Source organism: Chelonia mydas, chromosome 2, assembly GCF_015237465.2.
Source record: "Chelonia mydas isolate rCheMyd1 chromosome 2, rCheMyd1.pri.v2, whole genome shotgun sequence".
Taxonomy (NCBI): domain Eukaryota; kingdom Metazoa; phylum Chordata; order Testudines; family Cheloniidae; genus Chelonia; species Chelonia mydas.
Window position 1 is genome coordinate 229,839,636 of NC_057850.1, and position 21,676 is coordinate 229,861,311.

A 21,676-nucleotide genomic window follows, 5' to 3' on the forward strand; every position below is an offset into this window, starting at 1 on the left:
TTCTGTCCAGTTCCTCTGGCTTTAATCTCTGGAATCAAAACCTTTGCTAGAAAAAGCTTCTAATAAGAAGACATACCCCTAACAGATAAAAACCTTTGGGTAACGTGCTGTCATGTCATAAGGCTTTTATAAGTGAACGCAGAGCCCAAAGAGTTCCTAGGCTTGTACTGCACTACCTTAATTTGGCCCAACAAGATCCATTACATAAGTGGATTCAGCTGCTCTCAGATTCTTTCACTACTAGGTGGCTACTGTGGCACAGTATTCAACCATCCACTAAGATGATCTAACTCATTTTGCAAAGACTAGTTGAAATAGTAAGACAATAATGACTCTGTATCACAACCAGCTTGCACTTGAGTTGAGTGAATAACCTAGAGGTGAATGGCTCATGTCATATTACCATTTCTGTCAGCTATCCAGCTGACTTCTTTTTAGAATATAAATACTCTCTAACTCATTGTTTACCCAAAGTTCTCTGAAATAAACCTGAGTTGATCTCAGGTAGGCAAGTATATTCAGAAATTCCCTCATGTGCTGGAACTCTTCTTATCATGCCAATGCTATTTAACAACTTGAACGCAGAGTTACAAAAATCTTGCACCTTACCTTCACTACTCCATTTTCATGCATGGTGATGCAGTTATTGGGATCCTCTGAAAGTTGGTACAAGGCCTGAGCAGTAGCTCGATGAACTGATGTGTCATTTGATTTCAAGTAACGTACTAAAGGGGCCACAGCTTTGGTTTCTCCAAAGGCAATTCTGTTACTTCCCCACATACAACAGCGAGAAATGGCCTCTGCTAAATGACGCCTTAATTTGTCATTGTTCTGGGCAAAGAAAAAAGAAGCCATTAAATATCTTTCTTAAATAAATAGGAGAACCATATTTCCAAGTAGTTTAAGGGCATCCACAATTTCAAAAGAAAGAAAGAAAGAAAGAAAGAAAGAAAGAAAGAAAGAAAGAAAGAAAGGAAGAAAGAAAGAAAGAAAGAAAGAGAAATGTACTATGATCTCAGTTTATGAAGAATCTTGCATGAGTGCAGTGGAGCTGATAGCTTTATATTGTTCTGGGCTTAATGGATGCTATATATTTTCAAAGATTCAGGTGTGTGTATAGGTTGGTTAGAAATTAGGCAAAATTAGTGTTAAAATCTGTATGAAAAGCCACAGCTTGGAATGTGGCTCCATCACTGAGATTCTGAAAAGGATTTCTCTGTGTCATTCAAATATACTGCTCATTCCCTTCCTCCTTGTTCCTCCCAGAGGACAGCTGCTACATAGAGAGGCACCCTTATCCCCTTTGTACTACTTGCAAGGAATACTAAAAAGGGGTTCACGCTCCAAAGCAGCTGTAGTATTAGTCACAGAGTGACTTCATAGCCAGTCTACATTCTGAAGTGGGAAAAGAGTCTATAACCCTTTTCCACAACTGCTGTAGAACTCACCACTCATGCCATGCTCTTTCACTTTGGGTTTGATACAAGGACTGGAATCGAATGGCTAATTAAATTTGTATAGATGGTTGGATATTACAGAAAGATGTCACTTACTGTGTTTGCTAGTTTAGACAACAGAGGGACGACTCCATGATCTGTTATAACAGCTAAATTCTCTTCATCTTTGGCTATGTTGGTAATAGCAGCACATATACTTGCTAAAACTTCTTTATTCTCGGATTTTAGCAAATTGACAATCAGTTCCAAGCCACCAACAAAGGAGCGAACCATTTCTCCAGCATCCTACGTGAAAACCAAAAGAAATGTTATTTTTAAATGATCAATCTGCATTTGATACAAATATTTAAAAATATATTAAAATTTACATTATGACCTAGATATTCAAAACACTGCAACTGTCATTGGGTTGCTTTTCCTAAGAATTACAGTGAATTCAGAATCCACAGGGTCTCCTTGATGGCATATTAAGCCAAGACTATTTTACAGGCAGTCTAAAATACCTTCATATTTCACATTAGACGTGACAGCTCAAGACAAGGGACATTATTATCCATTCATTCACACAGTGTAAATGAACATTGAGTTCTTCTCCAACAGAGATTATACCAGCCATGATAGTGAATGTGAGACATGATCCTGGTGCACTAGGAGCACCTGATGAAGCAGCTGGACATTTTCTGGGATGTCCTAACTAGGACTTGGAATGAAAACGCAAAATCAAAATCAAACTAAATGATATACCAGTGGGACTCTGTAGAACTACAACTGAAAAAAATTATTTATTAATCAATTCAGTTTACCATGCAAATATTTATATATTAATATGTAAAACAGAAAACTAGCAGTTTTGGTGCAGTGTGATTAAATTAATGCATATGGAATTCTTCTTAGGAATTTGCCTCCGGCAAAAAGGAACTGGCAGTTATGTGACATGCAGCATATAGTACTTTATGGACCCTTAAAAGCACATATAATGTAAATCTAACAGTCTTGTTTAAAGACAAATTCTTTACAACTACAAAATCACTGACCAATGCTATATCTCACAGACCATGTTGATGCGTTGTACTTCATTGAGCTGAAATGTTTGAAAGAAAATATATCCATATTTTCTTTGGTACAATGCTCACTATAAAGCATGTGATCACTTCATACAATCTATTTTTTAGTTTTTCTAGCAATCTATGATCAGAAACAATGCCAGGATAAGAGAGTATCTGCTAACTGACTATTCTAAAATTGTGAAATATTTCCTCCCTTAAAGGTCAAGGCATTATCAGTTGGGGTAGTCTTAGGCCTGGACTTATCTGTAGCTGCCTGCACCACTAAGGATTTGGGCACTGGAATGAGTAAATAAAAACTCTGCCCCTTTAGGTGGCACAAAATATTGGTTTTTAGCCCTCTTTGGGGTAGGGACACAAGAGGGAAGGGTATGCCACACAGATCTGTCAGGTTCCAAAATGGCCTAGGGAAGGTCCTCTTCCTTTCAAAGTGGTTTCCTTGGGTGTAGGGATGTCTCTAAAAAGGCCCTGGTCCAATAAAAGAAGAGATTGTGTGTAGAGCAGTGTGCAAATATCCTCTGGTGAGGTAAATGTTTCAGTCCTTCCTGGCATTTGGTGAGCCACTGAGGATGGGACTGGTGAATCCAGGGCATCCGATGGTCTGCTATTCAGAGAATCCCACAAGGAGTATGTCAGAACTATCGAATGAGGGTGCAGTGTGGAGCTCCCAAATGGGACCACTGATTACTGATCCTTTAGTCTGTGGGATACAGCCAGAACCAGAACCGGTATCACTGAATCCTGCTTTCTTGAATGGAAGGTTCATGTGGACCTAACTCCTTAGGATTCACACATGAGGACTCATCCAACTTAGACTGAAATGGGGAGGGATTCTTTTTCTTAGAGGCAGCTCTGAATAAGGATCTGTTCTTATGCCTATGGTCATGTCCCCTACTCTAGTGAGAGGATTTCTTAGGCCTAGTCTATACTACAAAATTAGATTGACATAAATTTCTTTGCATCAGTCTAGTTGTTCATGTCTCCCACTGATGTAAGCTCTCCATTATATCAACATACTAACACCACCTCTCTGAGTGGCATTGAGCAATAGTCAATGTACTGAGGTTGACGCAGCATGAATGTATACATTGAGTTACCTATGTCAGCACTAACATTCCTCCAGCAGTTGTCCCACAATGCCTCACACTGACAGTGCTGGTCACTATTGTGAGTTCCATTGCTCAGGGATCATGGAGACAGGAAGTTCCCCCCTTCCTTCCCCCCCCCCACTTTAAAACCCTGTGAATTTTTGAAATGCCTTGCCCTGAGGTGGAGGAGGAAGAGGAGGGGATGGGGGACATGGGTGGGGGGGAAGTGTCCAGGTATGCTACGAGACTGGACCTGTTTGAGACTCCAGTCCATCCTGGCATTCAAGCATGTGTGAGCCCAATGCAGGGGAAGGAACCTTGAGTAAGTGGGTATGTTTATTTCCCATTACACTGATGGTGCCCCCAAATTAGCAGGACACAACTACTCACATTTTATTAATATACTCATACTAGAAGAGGTAGCGATACAACAGAGAGTAGAGTGTTATCTGCTTTTCATTCCCTTGAGAGTTAGGTGGGGGTGGGGGCATGAGGAGCTCTTTGTTTATGTATCAGGGATATCCCCTGAATCTTTCTGAGAGATCTCAATGAAACTTCCATGGAGGTAGTCTGCAATCCTCTTCTGAAGGTTTCTAGGATTGGCAGCCTTATTTCTTTCTCAGAGGTAGGACTCTTTCCCATGACAGTCAGGGATAACTTTGCAGTCACCATTTATCAGGATCCCAATACAGGCACTCAGGACCAACGGTCACAGCAGGGGCAAACCTGAGGCAGGAAGTAGCAGAGGAGTGAGGAGTCCTGTTCCAGGCTAGTGTCATGCGCATTCATGGCCACCAGAAGGCACAGGAGGCCAAATGGAGAGTCTTGAGGCACCCCTGATGTCCTGCCTATGGTAAGTCATGACAAAACCAAAGTGCCTCTAACTGGTGAGTGAGGGGCAGCAGAACATGCAAGCGGCCCTTGACATAGAGTAAGCCCTGGTGTTGCTCCTGGCCCGCTGTCTTGAGTTCCTTGGGAAAGGATCCTTCTCTATATCTGAGTGGATTAGTGACAGGAGGTCTTAGTCAACTATGGCACACAGGAAGTTCCGGGCTTAAGAATGCACGGGAACTCCATGGAGCGGAGGGGAGAGGCTCATGGCTGGTGAGATAGTCCCCTTTTCAGGACAAGGCATCAGTGGTCTTCTTCTGGGCCTTCAGGTGGTACGTGATGGTGAAATTGAAGCATGTGAAGAATGGGTCCCAGTGAAGCTGCCTCTCGTTCAGGGCTTTGGCTTGGCAGAGCTATTCTATATTTTTATGATCTGTGTATACCTGTACTGGATACCAAGCACCCTCCAAACAGTGGCATCACTCTTGAAATGCTGCTTTGATGGCTAGAAGCTCTTTATTTAGAATACTGTAATTCTGTTAGACTGGAGTGAACTTCCATGAATAGTAGGTGCAAGGGCAGAGGAGCTGTTGGGGACCACACCTTTGACAGAGTATGGCCCAAATTGCCACATTAGAGGCATTGCTCTTGATGACAAAAAGTCATGCCTGGTCAGGATGAACCAGGATTGGGGTGCTTGGAAAGGTCAACTTGAGGTGGTTTAATGCTTGTTGGGCCTCCAGAGACCAGATGAAGGAAGAGTTTTTGCAGAGAAGCACTATCAATGGGGCACTTTGGCCTGAAAACCCAGAGATGAAGTATATATAAAAATTGGTGAACCGCAGGAAACATTGCAGCTCCTGATTTTCTGGGGGAGAGGCACCCAGGTCTGTACCACCTCCATCTTCCTGGAGTCCATTTGGAGGCAGCTGGGTGACAGGTTGTAACCAGGAACTCCATGGAGTACTGGTTGAAGCTGCACTTTTCAAGTTTTGCATACAGGCCGTGTTCGCGGAGCCATTCCAGGACCAACCAGACATGCTGGGTGTGCTGTTCAGGATCATTGGAACAGATGAGGATATCATCTCGTTAGATTACAATGTACTGGTCTAGGATGTCATGGAAGACTTCATTTATGAAGTGCTGGAATGTTGCAGGGGCATTTGTGAGGCCAAATGGCATTACCAGGTATTTGTAATGGCTGTACTGGGTTTGAAAAGCCATCTTCCACTCATCCTTGGCTGAAATCCAAAGCAGACTGTAGGCTCCCCACAGGTCAAGTTTTGTGAATATCTGGGCCAATCATACATGGTCCAGTAGCTTTGGGATGAATGGAAGGAGGCATCAATTCCTGATAGTAACTTGACTGAGGGCCTGGTAATCCACACATAGGCACAGGCTTTCATCTTTCTTTTTAACAAACAGAACTGGGGCCCCAGAAAGAGAGAAAGATGGCCATATGAAACCCTTGACCTGATTCTCCTGGAGGTAGGAACACAGGGCAGCCAGCTCAGGTTTCGACATCTCAAAGATAGAGCCAAATGGCACCTTGGCCCCCGGTTGCAGGTCGATCAAGCAGTCACAATCACAATGTGGGGGTAGGGTGTCAGCATGCTTCTTTCCAAAGATGTCACTATAGTTGCTGGAGTCAATTCTGGGGTGATAGAAACTGATCCACAGCCAGAGCCCAGGGGTGTATGTCTTGGTTCTGGGGTTCACCAGACAGTGTGCACAGACAGACTTGCTGGCAAAACTTGGAGCAGAAGCTAACCTGATGCTCATGCCAAAGGATGTTTGGATCATGAGCCACCAGCCATAAAATGCCAAAGGTTATGGGGAAGAGTGGTGAGCAGATCATTCTGAACTGAAAGACCGTCTGATGGTCCTGAATGGCACCATCTCCTGTGTCACGGGCTCCAGTGACAGGAGTGAGCCATCTGTAGTTTCCACTAGGTCATGGACAGTCTTTAATTGAACCAAAATACCTAGGGCTTGAGCCGTATCAGTATCAGTGATTAGTTGTCCACTGCCCAGGAGTCTACCAGTGCCCACTGTGGCGGAATTTGGTTTAGATCCCCTGACACATGAAGGCAGACCTGGACCTTAAGGTGCAGCCAGTGTTCACCATGCCTGGGGCATGCCTTGGTGAGGAGTAAGGGGACATTGTCTTGGGGCTTGCCTAGGCCAACTCCTTCTACCAACCCAAGGTGTGGTTGTTTCCTGAACTGAGTCATGCTAGAGTTTGGGATGGGCAGCTGGAAAGAGTATGGCTGGATCCTCCACAGTAGAAACAAAGCCCATGGTGGCAACAATGCTCTTTTTCCTCAGGAGTCACATGACGACTGGCATTATCCAGCTGCATGGGCTCAGGGTCTAGGTTGGAGACAGATACCAAGGAGCACGGCCAAGTGGTAACACAATCCCCTTCCTTTCCTCACTTTGTTCACTGAGCCTATTGTAGATGCATATGACAAGGTCTATGAAGGTGTCTAGGTCTGTCAGGGCCTCCACATGAGCTAGCTCATCCTTAATCTCTGTGTAGTCCCCACTGGAACTGGTAGAGCTGGGCTGCTTCATTCCCCTCAGTATCGGAGACTAGTCACTGAAAGTGGGTGGTGTAAGAGGATGCTGGCCTCTGCCCCTGCTGGAGTTTGTATAGGGCTGTCTCTGCCAAGTGGGCATTGTGAGGATTGTCAAATATGGCAGAAAATGCCTGGAGGAAGGCATCCCAGTTCGATAATGTCTAGCTCGCTCGTTTGAGTAGGGGTGAGGCACAGGCAATGCATCTTCTGTCAGGAGGCTAAGAACGAGTCTTACCTTTGCTTGGTTAGTGGGATAGGACTGCGCTGGGCATCACAACATGGGGAGCAGATGGCCAGCCCTCTGTGGAGAAAGAGGTGGTTAGGGACTATTTAGAAAAGCTGGACGTGCACAAGTCCATGGGGCCGGACGAGATGCATCCGAGAGTGCTAAAGGAATTGGCAGATGTGATTGCAGAGCCATTGGCCATTATCTTTGAAAACTCGTGGCGAACGGGGGAAGTCCCGGATGACTGGAAAAAGGCTAATGTAGTGCCAATCTTTAAAAAAGGGAAGAAGGAGGATCCTGGGAACTACAGGCCAGTCAGCCTCACCTCAGTCCCCGGAAAAATCATGGAGCAGGTCCTCAAGGAATCAATCCTGAAGCACTTACACGAGAGGAAAGTGATCAGGAACAGTCAGCATGGATTCACCAAGGGTAGATCATGCCTGACTAATCTAATAGCCTTCTATGATGAGATTACTGATTCTGTGGATGAAGGGAAAGCAGTGGATGTATTGTTTCTTGACTTTAGCAAAGCTTTTGACACGGTCTCCCACAGTATTCTTGTCAGCAAGTTAAAGAAGTATGGGCTGGATGAATGCACTATAAGGTGGGTAGAAAGTTGGCTAGATTGTCGGGCTCAACGGGTAGTGATCAATGGCTCCATGTCTAGTTGGCAGCCGGTGTCAAGTGGAGTGCCCCAGGGGTCGGTCCTGGGGCCGGTTTTGTTCAATATCTTCATAAATGATCTGGAGGATGGTGTGGATTGCACTCTCAGCAAATTTGTGGATGATACTAAACTGGGAGGAGTGGTAGATATGCTGGAGGGCAGGGATAGGGTTCAGAGGGACCTAGACAAATTGGAGGATTGGGCCAAAAGAAACCTGATGCGGTTCAATAAGGATAAGTGCAGGGTCCTGCACTTAGGACGGAAGAACCCAGTGCACAGCTACAGACTAGGGACCGAATGGCTAGGCAGCAGTTCTGCGGAAAAGGACCTAGGGGTGACAGTGGACGAGAAGCTGGATATGAGTCAGCAGTGTGCCCTTGTTGCCAAGAAGGCCAATGGCATTTTGGGATGTATAAGTAGGGGCATAGCGAGCAGATCGAGGGACGTGATCGTTCCCCTCTATTCGACATTGGTGAGGCCTCATCTGGAGCACTGTGTCCAGTTTTGGGCCCCACACTACAAGAAGGACGTGGATAAATTGGAGAGAGTCCAGCGAAGGGCAACAAAAATGATTAGGGGTCTGGAACACATGACTTATGAGGAGAGGCTGAGGGAACTGGGATTGTTTAGTCTGCAGAAGAGAAGACTGAGGGGGGATTTGATAGCTGCTTTCAACTACCTGAGAGGTGGTTCCAGAGAGGATTGTTCTAGACTATTCTCAGTGGTAGAAGAGGACAGGACAAGGAGTAATGGTCTCAAGTTGCAGTGGGGGAGGTTTAGGTTGGATATTAGGAAAAACTTTTTCACTAGGAGGGTGGTGAAACACTGGAATGCGTTACCTAGGGAGGTGGTAGAATCTCCTTCCTTGGAAGTTTTTAAGGTCAGGCTTGACAAAGCCTTGGCTGGGATGATTTGATTGGGGATTGGTCCTGCTTTGAGCAGGGGGTTGGACTAGATGACCTCCTGAGGTCCCTTCCAACCCTGATATTCTATGATTCTATGATTCTATGACTTGGGGTGGAGCAGAAACAGCAGGTAGTATTAATAACCCTCCTGAACTTTTGACAGTCCCCAATCAAACATTTTGGGAGGGGATCTGGGGGGGCCTGAGTCTGGGTACATTGGTGCGGTTTGTGCCTATAGTGCTGTATTCTCATCCTGCAGTCAGGCCACCTGTTCTTGTAGCATCTGGTTATCCATGGTGTGCTGTGCCAGCTGGGCCTGCATTGAGCTTGGTTCTCTGTTGTGCTGCAATATTTGGGCTTGAAACATGGCCTGCTGGGAGTGATCAACCCACTTAGGCATCTCCAATACCCCCTAGAGCATGCTGGGCAGGGTGCAACCTGCTGCTTCCATGGGCTAGGGTGGTCCAGGCAAACTATCAAGATTCTAACAGAGGCAGTCAGAACCAAGGGTCAGAGCAGGGGAAAACCTCAGACAGGGAGTAGCGGAGGATTGCACAGTCTGGTTCCAGGCCAGGGAGAAGGGACCGAATCAGGTTTCAGGATCTGAGTCAGAAGCCAAAGTCCAAATCAAGCTGAGGTCAAAGCAAGGAGTTCAGGAGCAAGGAATAGTCATGGCAGATACAGGAAATCCATGCTGTTGCCTGAACACTTCCAGAAATGCCCCATAACCACAACACATTACTGTAGCTTGCTGTTAAAGTGCTCTTTCAAAGCCTCCCTCAGCCGTGTAGCTCCATGTTGAGCTCTTCTGATAGCCCTTGTGTCTGACTGTTCAAACTCAGCAAAAAGCCAGTCCACCTCTGCCCACCAATCCAAGAGCAACTTTTCCCCCTTTGCTTCAGAGATATTATGCAGGACACAGCAGGCAGCTATAACCGTTGGGATATTTTTCTCACTGAGATCCAATCTTGTGAGTAAACAATGCTAGTGCCCCTTCAGTCTACCAAAAGCACATGCAACTGTAATTCTGCACCTGCTGAGCCAATAGTTGATCTTTCCTTCATGCTGTCAAGGTGGCTGGTGTACAGCATCATAAGCCAGGGGATCAAGGGTTAGCCTGGGGGATCAAGGGGTCCCCCAGGATCACCACTGGCATTTCAACATCACCTATCTTAATCTGCCTGTTGGGAAAGAAAGTCCCTGCATGTAGCTTTCTGAACAGTCCTGTGTTCTTAAAGTTGAGAGCATCATGCACCTTCCCTGACTAGCCAACACTGATGTTGGTGAAGTATTCCTGGTTATCCACCAACGCTTGCATAACCTTTCTGTTGATGTACTCTGTAGCAAGGTAGTCTGGTGATAAAATATGGATAGAATGCAGTCTATTGCTTCACCGCAGTTCAGAAACCCCATTGCTGAAAATCCATCCATTATGTCCTGCACATTGATGAGAGTCCTGTGTAGCAGGAGATGATTAATGGCCCTGCACGCTTGCATGATAATGGCCCCCACAGTGGATTTTCTAACTCCAAAAAGATTTCTCAGTGACTGGTAGCAATCTGGTGTTGCAAGTTTCAATGGTGCAATTGCTACACACTTCTCCTGTCAGTGCAACTCCCATTTTGGTGTCCCTGAGCTGGAGGGCTGAGGGGAAGCTCAGTGCACAAATTCAGGAATGTGGTCTTGCACATCCAAACATTCTGCAGCCACTGCTCACCATCACAAGCCTGCATTATGATGTGATCCCACCAGTCAGTGTTTGTTTTCTCAGGCCCAGAAGCAGTGCTCCAATGTTTGCAGCTGCTCTGTAAACACTGCCAACCATCTTGAATTGGTTCTCGCTATGTCCAACAGCAATCTGTCCTCAAGCAAATTGTCATGTTCCCCACAACTCTGCAAATAGTGGATGATTGTGTGTCTTGTGCTTACTACGCTCATGACAGTAGTGCAGAGCTGTGCAGGCTCCATGCTTCTGTCAGAGATGACAGACAGTGACAAGTCCTGTGTGGGTTCATAGGATTTTCAAAATAGGCGTGAAAATAATGGAATAGAGTTTGATTATGGGGTGGAGAAAGTTGCATGATGGAAACTTGACTCTGAAGTCACAGACACCCCTGCGTGACTCGTTTTTGCCCCACTGTGCATTGCCAAAACTTCCCAAAAGACAGAGTGCTGAATAGTGGTAAGTTGCACACTGGGATACCTACACCTGGTGTACCACCTTGTGCATTGAAAAAACACTCCTGGTGAGTACCTGCAGCACCAATGCAAGGAGCCAAGTATGCATGCGCACAAGCAATATACTAATTGCAGCGGCTTTATGCCAATGTAACTTGCATCAGCAAAAGTTTGTAGACATGCCCTAAGGCTTAAGAGTTTTAGCTCTGCTCCAGAGTTCGTGCTTGGAGGGGTGCTGCTCACAGTCTGAGGCCACTATACGGGGGGTCTCCCTGGCCTGGATCCAAATGGGCCCTCATAGACTGCTCCATGAGGTGCTTCCGTAGGTGGAGCTCTCACTCCTCGCAAGTTCAGGAAGGGAAGAAGCAGGAGATACTACACTTTGTGGCAATGTGAGCGTTTCCATGGCAATAAAGGTTGCGCTGGTGTTTGTCACTGATGGAGAAGGCAAGGGGGCAGGAAACAAAGTTCTCGAACCCCTGGGACTCTTGGCACAGTCCCTCTCTGGGATGCTCCATGGGGTGGGGAGAACTAAGTTAACTATCCTAATTATAAAAGTACACTAGCACACTAAGTCTAAACTACTAAAAATATTTACTAATTGTATTTAAAGATATTAAAGTAAAGGAAAATCGAGGCAGACACAAATAATTCTGATTCAGACCATGCAGCAGTTAAGAAAGAACTGGAGAGGTGTTGGTCTGCACTGCCCTTTATATCCTTAGTTCGGAGTATGAGGAGAACAACTGCAGATTACTTACGAAAGATCAACAGACTCAGGTGCATGGTGCACATGCATACCCATGTGTGGAACACACATAGGGACTATCACTTGAAGAAGCAGCAAGATTTCTTGATAGAAAATCCTTCCTCTCCCTGGAAACTTTAAAATTACTGCCCAAAGACATCAGATGACTGGTCACAATGGAGTATTTCAATCTGGAAATTCATTCTCTAAGATTATTATGTTCCCCTCTAGTACTAATGGACAGATCTAGGGTAGGGCATGGAAGGGAGGAGTTACAGCTTTATGAAATGTTTCCTCTTAAAAAGTATACTGTGGGTGTATGTCTGCATTATCCTACCCTGCTTCCTGCTCTGCCTGCTACAGTTCTATCCCCTTGAAGTGAAGGACTGGGCCTCCCTACAAATGCCCCTGCCTCTATGGATGGTTTAAATTCTATGGGATTTCCCTGCATGCTTCTGAAGGGCAAGGCTCTTTTATGAAGATGGGGTAACCTGCCCCAGCCCCACCCACTGATGTAAAGATGTGTAGAAATCTCTAACAAGTTAAAATTCAGATTTTCCAGGCCCATACATGGAAACTATAGCCCTACATGTCCAATATCTACTATGGTAAGAATATACATTCTGCCTTTTGTAAAAAGGTGAAATTAGACTGGTGATATGCTAGCATATAAACAACCCAGTAGTTAGGAAGAGAGCTTAGTCCTGGGACTCGATTGTGAAACCAGCTAAACACAGGCATAGAACCATCTATCAGTAATGAAAAGCAGAGAGAAACTGCAGAAACCACATGTCAGGAAAGTTTCCCATATGTGATTGTGGGTGTAGTCTGCTGGTCTGTGAAAGAAAAAAAGAAAAGCAGAGAAGCAGGAAATCAGGATAATAATGAGAAGAAAGAAGTAGAACTGAGACTTGGTAGGTCTGGTGTGGCATACTGTGCTCTTTTAGAAGACTTTTTGAAAAGATTTTCTTGCAAAGATATTTAAATTCAAATTCAATATTTTAGTATCATTTAACATAACTATATGCCTTGATTACTACATTAAGTTTCAACTTGAATTTGTGTTTATTGACACACATACGTATCTACAGTATGCAAATGCCACATTTATTTTAGATGTTTTTATATTTGTATTAATGAGATAGATCTTCATACTATTAGTATTTCTTTTACCAAACAAAGTCTTCAGTTGTTTGTGTTCTTCTCAGACTCTCATTTAATGTTCAAGTAGCCTCGGGCAGTTATGTCTACAAATTGCTTTTATAACAAAACAAAAAAACCCCAGTCATATAGGGCTTCAGAGATCTCCTTTGTACTCAATTTTCTTTCTGAATTAGGAATAAAACATACAACCTTTCTGCTATATAACAAAAGTGCACCTTTTAAACTAATCAACACATGACCTTTTTGTGAGTCAAACCCAAAAGGTTTGTCATTGCCAAATGCTAGTGTGTGAAGCTGTAATATATTCTAGTAATCCTAAAATCTTACTACAGAAATGTAAATGATATTGTTTCTAAATCTTGGCTCAAGAGTTAGTTTGCTATTGGGGAATAATAAGATTCTGACATTAAACATGGAGAGGAGAGTGTCACTTTTCAAGCCTAAGGCTAAACTACTAACTTTGTACATATAAGTTATAATAAGCCTTTATATACTATAAAATTCTAATGTATTAAACATATTTAGGTTCACTATTTAGACTTATTTTCTTTTTGATAAGTTACATATGGAGTTATTAAAAAAAATATAAACTTTTAGTGTTGTTTTGAAAAGCTTAGGAAGCATCTTACCGTATAGTTCTACTACAAAACAATACCAGCATTTGGATAAAGGGGAAAATGTATTTGAGTGAATTTACCACATTAATTCTGGTACTCATTCAACAACTTTTACTCATCAAGTGGTATATCACTTCTTGAATAGTCCTCATGAAGTAAGAATTATTCACTGAGAGTAAGGCAGAAAGAATACTGCCTTGTAAGGATAACTCTAAGCAACACACTTCACAGATTCAAATATTAATATTATTCATTCTCACTGACAATAAATAAAATAAACGTATTTTTCCCTGTAAAGTCCTACAGGTATGTTTTGATAAATTGTGGATGCTTCCTGTTTATAAGGTAAAAATTGTATACTGGGCTGGACAAACCAAGGGGCCAAATGCTGAGGTATCTATAGCAGAAATCAAAAAGTAGAATGGACAAAAAGTTATTACCAAGTTAACAAGAAGTACATTCAAATTATTATTACACTGACATTTGAAACGTAACATTTAAATCTTAAATGAAAAACAGGAGAAAACCTATAAAAATAGGATAGGCTGTTAAACTTTTTTTTTTTTAATTGTAAGAAGTAGACCAGAAGGCCAAAATAAACCGTACATTCTCATATATTTTTTCCCCTAGCTACAGGGCAGCAAAACTTGTGTCCTCAGAATACTGAGAGATTTACAATCATAAACAAACAGGTAAAACAAAAATCTGACAGGTTTTCAGAGGACAAGAGCCCTGTTTATTATGCTAAGAGAAGTTGCAGCCTGTTGCCTTCGAATCACACATTTGATTTGTACATCTTACTGATCCTCTCAAACACCACCTCAGCAAAATGTAGTGAACTTTTCTTTCATTAATTTTTATTTTCATATACTTCTACACTTCTGGCTCCTGATAGGAGCAGAAATACTGTCAGAAAGCCTCATCTTGAAGAATATGTTGCCTAATTGGGAACACCAACTACAGAAGTCTTGCAATATTTCTACCTTAATTTTCAGAAAATACAGATTTAGAAAACATCTGAATGTTGGGGTTCTTATGCCAAGTTCTCTGGCACCTTTTGAGGTTTTCCCATTACCATATTACACCTAATTTTGGGGTAGTGATTTCCATTGAGAAAACAAAGCTCATCATCTCTAAATTGAGACTCAAAGTACTTGTCCAGGCATTAATACAAAAAATTCTTTTGAAACCAGATTCCTCTCTCATTTCTTCTAAAGAGTCCATTGCTCTTCTTATTTGAAAACTAAATACTGTACTGCAAAAACACATTGTGTTTATCTTTAAAAATACTTCATTTTACAGATAAAAGTTTCTCCGCTAAAATCAGTAGTATTTTACATTTAGAACATCTTACAAAGCTTAGGATGTCAAAGCTAATTTGTCAACTCTGATTGCTTGTGCCCAAAAATGTGATGGTATGGTTGTTCAAATAAACTTTAATTATCAAGTCATCTTTAGACTACCTTTCCTCTAATGGAAACTGTCCATTTTTACTCTCCGTTGCCAATTCCATAATTTAGCATATTAAAGCACAGCACAATTTATAAACTTCAAAATTCTGACCTTAGTTTCAAAAAATACAATACATATTATTTCCCATCTATGAATGTTCTTAGGTAACTAACAAAACAGGCACAGTACTCTACTTCTATTGTTTAGTGAAGAGGGAGCATGGTATTTACATAAGGAAATGTCTATTCATTGTTCATATTACAAGCAAATCTTGCCCCTCCTCCAAAGCTGAGAAAGTTTCCACCAGTGCAGAATTGGTAAGGCAAATCCTGCCCCTGCCTCAGAAGTTGTGAAGGTTCCCATGGTTGCAGAACTGATGAGTTTCCATCTCAGAAGGTGGGAGAGGTTTCCAGTAGGTTGCCCAGCTCTGCCAGTGCACAAGGTATTGAGAGGGGGCAGGGCTGGGTAGTGGCATTGATTCTACACAGATTTTCCTATCCTTCTAACCCCATTGAGGTTGCAAAGACTACTGCAGCCTCAGAGTTGCAATAAGGGCTGTGAAGTGGCTTTACTGCTGCTCTTTGGCCTGAGAGGGCAGATTACTTCCCCAACTCTTCCTGGGGCAATCATCAGGCAACCAAATACTTTGGCTATGTGTTGGTGCCCATATTTAAGCATTAAGGCAAAATCCTTAGCCAAGTAAGCATGCTATTCAGTAGGGCATTTTTTGGGTTACCAAAGTTCCAATTTTCAAAACCAGACACTACAGGCCCCCCATTGCTCACTCCACCCACGCCCGCCACTCACTTGATGCCTGAAGAGTTGGGCAGGGAAGAGCTAATGTGGAGCCTGCCTGCCTGCCTGCCCAATTGGGGCATAACAGGGCAGAGGAGAGCGGTCCCCAGAGTATGGAGCTGGGGGCAATTGGGGCACAGCAGGGTGAGGGTGGGGGGTCAGTCCCCAGAACGAGGGGTCAGAGAGAGCCAGGGCCCCAGCAGGCTGAGAAGGTGGGACAGGCCATTATGGGCAGCAAGCCCAGCTGTTGGGCTGCTCCTCAAACGCCTCGTGCTGCCAGGATCCCTACCCTGGGCAGCACCAGTACCTTCCTCTCCGCCAGAGCTGGGAGCCAGTTCCTCCAGCAGCAACTGCTCTTCCTACTCTCCCAGTGGTGGAGGCGGATTGCAGTTACTATGGTAACTGGACTTTTGGTGTCTGATCTGCACATAGGGTGACCAGATGTCCCAATTTTATAAGGACAGTCCCGATATTTGGGGCTCCTATTATCCCCCACCCTCTGTCCCGATTTTTCACACTTACTATCTGGTCACCCTAACTGCACAGGTCCCCTTTCGACCAGACTTTCCAGTTGAAAACCAGACACTTAGCAACCAGAATGCCATTCTGTGAGAGCCAGTGGGAGTGAGGGAAAGAATCTTCCCTTTCTCAGGCCATTTTACAGCTGCTACTGCAACATTAGGGCCACAGTAGCCTTTGTGGCTGTTGCATTCCTCTCCCCCACCCCCAAATATGGGATTAGATCTGCCCCCTCCAACTTTCCAATCTCCCAGGACACTTTCTGTACTCTGTGTTGTGGCCCTCAGGATTGCACATTCCTGTGTGAGCTTCCAAATCCAATTTCCCCTGCACAAAAGCAGCAGAACTACTAAGATAAGGGTCCTTTGTGGCCATAGAGGAAAGGTCACGGTTTGCCTTTTAGGGCATCTTGTAAAGCACCTTTGTATTTGAAGCATGAGACAAAAAGTATAATTGGAGTCATGTACAGTGACCCCGGTGGGCTGCTGGGTTTCCCAACTACTTGCTTGATAGGTTGCCAGGCACTTAGGAGCCAGGCACTGTGACTCCGGAATGGATTCTTTTGAGAAATTACATACCAATTTTAAAAAAAAAAATTTGACTTTTGATGATGATTTGAGATTTTTTCCCCAAAATTTTTAATTCTTTCATGGAATCTAAATTCTGTTTTCTGAACAGCAGCAGTTATGAATCCAGGTGGAACACTGTTGTATATGAAGGCAGAGGGAAGCAGTCCTACCACAAGCATAAGAGATGATTAGGGAAGAGCGGATGTAGATGGCAACTGCAGTTATTTCTCCTGTTAGACATTAAAAACTAAAAGAAAAATATGTAATCAATTTGACAAATTGAAATACAGAAATAATGGAAAAGATCTGACCAGTCATTTCCTTTCAATTCTGGACATCTGAGCTGCTCTTCTCTCTGCAGCTCATGGAGGCATTTTGGTGCTGCACAGTCTGGCGACATCCTCTCTGCTCCCGCTTATAGACAGATGAGTTATTCCCAAACTATAAACTTTGCATAGCATCATTATTAACGAATATTCCAGTGATCATGAAATAGCTATATACATTAGACCAATGGAGACTAATAAATTCATAGATTCCAAGGTCAGAAGGAACCATTGTGATCACCTGACCTGTATAATATGTGCCTGATCTTCTGTATAACACAGGCCATAGAACTTCCCCAAAATAATTCCTGGAGTTTATCTTTTAGAAAAACATCCAATCTTGATTTAAAAGATTCCACTTAATATCTGACACTTGGCTTATGAACCATCCAGGGTGGGTGGAATTGTGGAAGACTCTGCTAGCAGACAGCAAATTATCAGTAAGAAATTTTCTGTTCTGCAGCCCAGCGTCTCCCACAATTCTGGACTTCTGGGAAGCGGCAAGCTGTGAGCTGTTATGTAGGGATGGTTATAAAACAAAAGTTATGTGGGAAAGAAGTACCCTTCCTATTTCTGCCTGAAGCATCCTCCTACCAAAGGAGGTCTCTGCAGAAGACAGAAAATCCACCTTGTTGTGCTTAATGAAGCTGTAGATCAAGTGTCCACTTTGCAAATTGCTGAAGAGGAGGCACTTGCTTGTGAGGTCACTAAGGATCTCATGGATTGCACCTTGATCTCTTCTGCGACAGCAACCTCTGATAATGCACAGGCTTTCATAATACAAAGTCTAAATCATGTAGCGATGGAGAAGTTGGAAGCGCTGAGTCTCTGGCATTTTGGTTGGCAGGACACACAGCCTATTCTTCTTGTGGATTCTGTACACTTGAGACAGATTTTCAATGCTCTTCTGACATCTAAGCTGTGCCACATCTTTTCAGTTGGATGCTGTGGTTTTGGACAGAACAAAGGAAGCACAACCTTTTGGGAAGTGTGGAAGGAGGAATTTACCTTGAAAGAAAGGATTCTGGTGTTCTGAGCACCACCTTGTCCTCGTGGAACACGCAGTAAGGTTCCTGTATAGATAAGGCTGCCATCTCTGACACTTGCTTGGCAGATGTGACAGCTACTAAGAAACAAGTCTTAATGGATAAATAAAAGGCTGACACTAAAGTTTGAGACTTGAAGGGATGGGTTGTCAGGGCCTTCAAAACTAGTGGAAGGTCCTGTTTTGGGAAGAGTGGTTTGACCATTGGCGTGGCTAACTGGACTGCTCAAAAGAATCTGGCTACCTGTGGACTGTCTGCCAGGAAGCCTGAGGATCCTTTGAAGAGCATGCTACTAAGAGCTGACAACTGACATGCAATAGTACTGGGCTGAAGGCCTCTGTCTATTCCTCTATGGAAAAAGTCCAGAATGGTCAGAATTCCTGGATTTCTGGGATTTGCCTTGTGCTTTTGGAACCTGTTGTTGAATCCAGACCAGACAAGGTGTACACTTTTAGGGTCAATACTCTCCTAGATGAAAGCAATGTCTTCATGACTCTGGAGGACAGACTGAGACCTTCTAGTGCTTCCATCTCAATAGCCAGGATGTTAGTTGAAGCTGTTTCTGGTGTGGAGGAAGAAGAGGACCTTGCAAAAGGATGTCTGGTCTCCAGGGAAGCTGGAGTGGGGGGTTCCATTTTTAGCTCTGTCAGGTCTGAGAACCAACATCTCCTTCATCAATGAGGAGTTATCAGTATTACTGCTTCCTGTTCTCATTTATTTTCTGGACCGCCTTCCCCAATAGGGGAATGGGTGGATATGTGTAACATAGGCCCTGCAACCAACCATGCAATAAAGCATCTGTCCCCACAGACCTGGGAGCTGCCTTGTGATGTATTTTGGCTTCTTTGCATTCGTATGATTCACAAACAGGTAGGTTGAAGAGATGCTGAACATCGGAACAACTAAGTTGAAAATCTGCTGACTTTAGGCACCACTCAGAGTTGTTGACTCGGTGCTTGCTGAGCCAGTCTGCCTTTTGGTTCAGGTCCCCTTTGATGTGGATTGCTCTGGAACTGTTCAGCCCACCTCATTACTTCCATTGCCTGGAAGGCACGTGGACATGCCTTTGGAGACATTGTTGTGGGCTGATCACCATTGTAAGGAGTTGAATATCTGCCTCAGAACCTGTACATGATTGTTTATGTGTTCCAGGGAGTGGTCTCACACCTTTAATATGAAGGCTTGAAGACTTCTGATTCATGATTGTGCCCATGGAGTGATCCCTATGCACAACACCAGGAATCCTAGCAGTTGGAGGCATAGTGCTTCGCAGGCCTCCCGTGGCCCTGGTGCAAGAAAATAAATGTCCAGATTTTCTGAAACCTTTCTAATGATGGGTAGATCTTCACTACCAAAGTGTCTATTTACACCCCCAGGTGGGTTATTCTGGTGGATGGAACCAGAGAACTTTTCTTGGCACTGATGATGAAGATGTGTGCCTAGAGGAGATTCAATGTCCGAGACATGGCCCTGTGCACTGCTGACTGCAATGGAGCTCTGATCAGGATGTCGCCCAGGAAGGGGCACAGTTGCGTGGCCTGCAACCTGAATCTGCTGAGCCTGGGAAGGCTGCCTCACATATAGAGCACTGCTTGGATTTAACCAGATGCTTTCTTGCCTGTTCTGTCATGCCTGTAAGGGTCAGAGGAGCTGGCAGGGAGACATTGCACCGGAGGCTCAGTGATGGTTAAACCCCTAAAGGGGTTAACTGATCTAGGAAATTTAGACTAGAAATTAGACGAAGGTTTTTAACCATCAGAGGAGTGAAGTTTTGGAATAGCCTTCCAAGGGAAGCAATGGGGGCAAAAGATCTATCTGGCTTTAAGATTAAACTCGATAAGTTTATGGAGGAGATGGTATGATGGGATAACATGGTTTTGGTAATTAAATATTCATAAATAGGCCCAATGGCCTGTGATGGGCTATTAGATGGGGTGAGATCCGAGTTACCCAGGAAAGAATTTTCTGTAGTATCTGGCTGATGAATCTTGCCCATATGCTCAGGGTTTAGCTGATCGCCATATTTGGGGTCGGGAAGGAATTTTCCTCCAGGGCAGATTGGAAGAGGCCCTGGAGGTTTTTCGCCTTCCTCTGTAGCATGGGGCACGGGTCACTTGCTGGAGGATTCTCTGCTCCTTGAAGTCTTTAAACTACGATTTGAGGACTTCAATAGCACAGATATAGGTGTGAGGGTTTTTTTTGTAGGAGTGGTGGGTGAAATTTTGTGGCCTGCGTTGTGCAGGAGGTCAGACTAGATGATCATAATGGTCCCTTCTGACCTAAATATCTATGAATCTATGAATCTGGCACTCAAACAGAGGGGCATGGCCAGACCATTTGGTGCCAAAATGCTGATCCACTTCCCTGAGCTGCAGAGAGAGGAGAGCAGCCCAGATGTCCAGAATTGTGGGAGATGCTGGGCTGCAGAAAAGTATCACTTCTACATCAGACAACTTTAAACCATTTTATTATCAAGTGAAAGCCATGTTAGGGTAGGTACCATGTCTTCTTTTATGTTGTTACCGAACCTATCACATTGTTGAAAATGAATTAATAATTCTTATTGATAATTAATAATTAATGTCTTATTGATAACGTAGGCCCAGATCTTCCTTCAGTAAACAGGAATACATTTTATATAAGAATTTAGTATTAGGAAATTCTAGCTCTCAGTTGCATGGCTTTAAAATTACACAAAATAAGATCAAATTCCTTACAATTAGCAGAGTATATAGAAGTAGAGACCCAGCTGATGGGTAAAAAAGTATAATGTTTTCAGGAAAAAGGAAGGTGAGTAATAAGATCATCAACTTCAAACTGCCAAGGTTTCTGTATACAAATATAAGAAGCATATCCAAGAAAACAAGAAAATTATAAAGTATTGTATGTGCTCATATAGGGAATTTTGACATCATGGGTTTAACCAAAACATGGTGCAGAAACAAATATTTATAAAGTCATATAGAACAAAAAGCGTAACTTTGTGTACAGTATTCAGAAAAGTCTGGGAACTACTGAAATTGATATTCTAACATTTTTTATTACTGAAATGTGGAAACCAACTATCATCACTAATTTAAAACAGTAACTGGCAATATTTTTATTTTATAAATATCAGAAAGCTTTACAACTCAACAAACTTTCTTTGTTACAAAGGCTCGTTGTAGGTTTACACATATGGTAATGTTAAAATGATTCTGTAACAGGTGAAATGCACTTCGCCTGCATAAAGCCTGAGTAATCATGTGGCATGAAGAAGAAAGTAGCACGTGCTCCACCAATGGCCCTACTCTAGATATGGGCTGCGAGTGTGGAGGCCACTGGATCTGCATAAATGCCAATCTCATGGCCCCACCCATCCATTCCACCCTAGCCTTCTGTGCTGACCTATGTGGGGCCAATATAGAGATCCCCTTTCATGGCAGGCAGGGGATACACAGTCTGC

General features: G+C 43.6%; 1 protein-coding gene across 1 annotated transcript in view; it reads right to left on the reverse strand.

Moving 5' to 3' along the window:
- ODAD2 (outer dynein arm docking complex subunit 2) overlaps positions 1–21,676 on the reverse strand; it is a 191,105-nt gene that overhangs the window by 43,605 nt on the left and 125,824 nt on the right. The window contains exons 18-19 of the mRNA XM_037890904.2: positions 1,554–1,742; positions 610–831 (exon numbers count right to left, since the gene is read on the reverse strand). Coding sequence (XP_037746832.1) covers positions 610–831; positions 1,554–1,742 — 411 coding nt within the window. The remainder of the gene's footprint in view (positions 1–609; positions 832–1,553; positions 1,743–21,676) is intronic.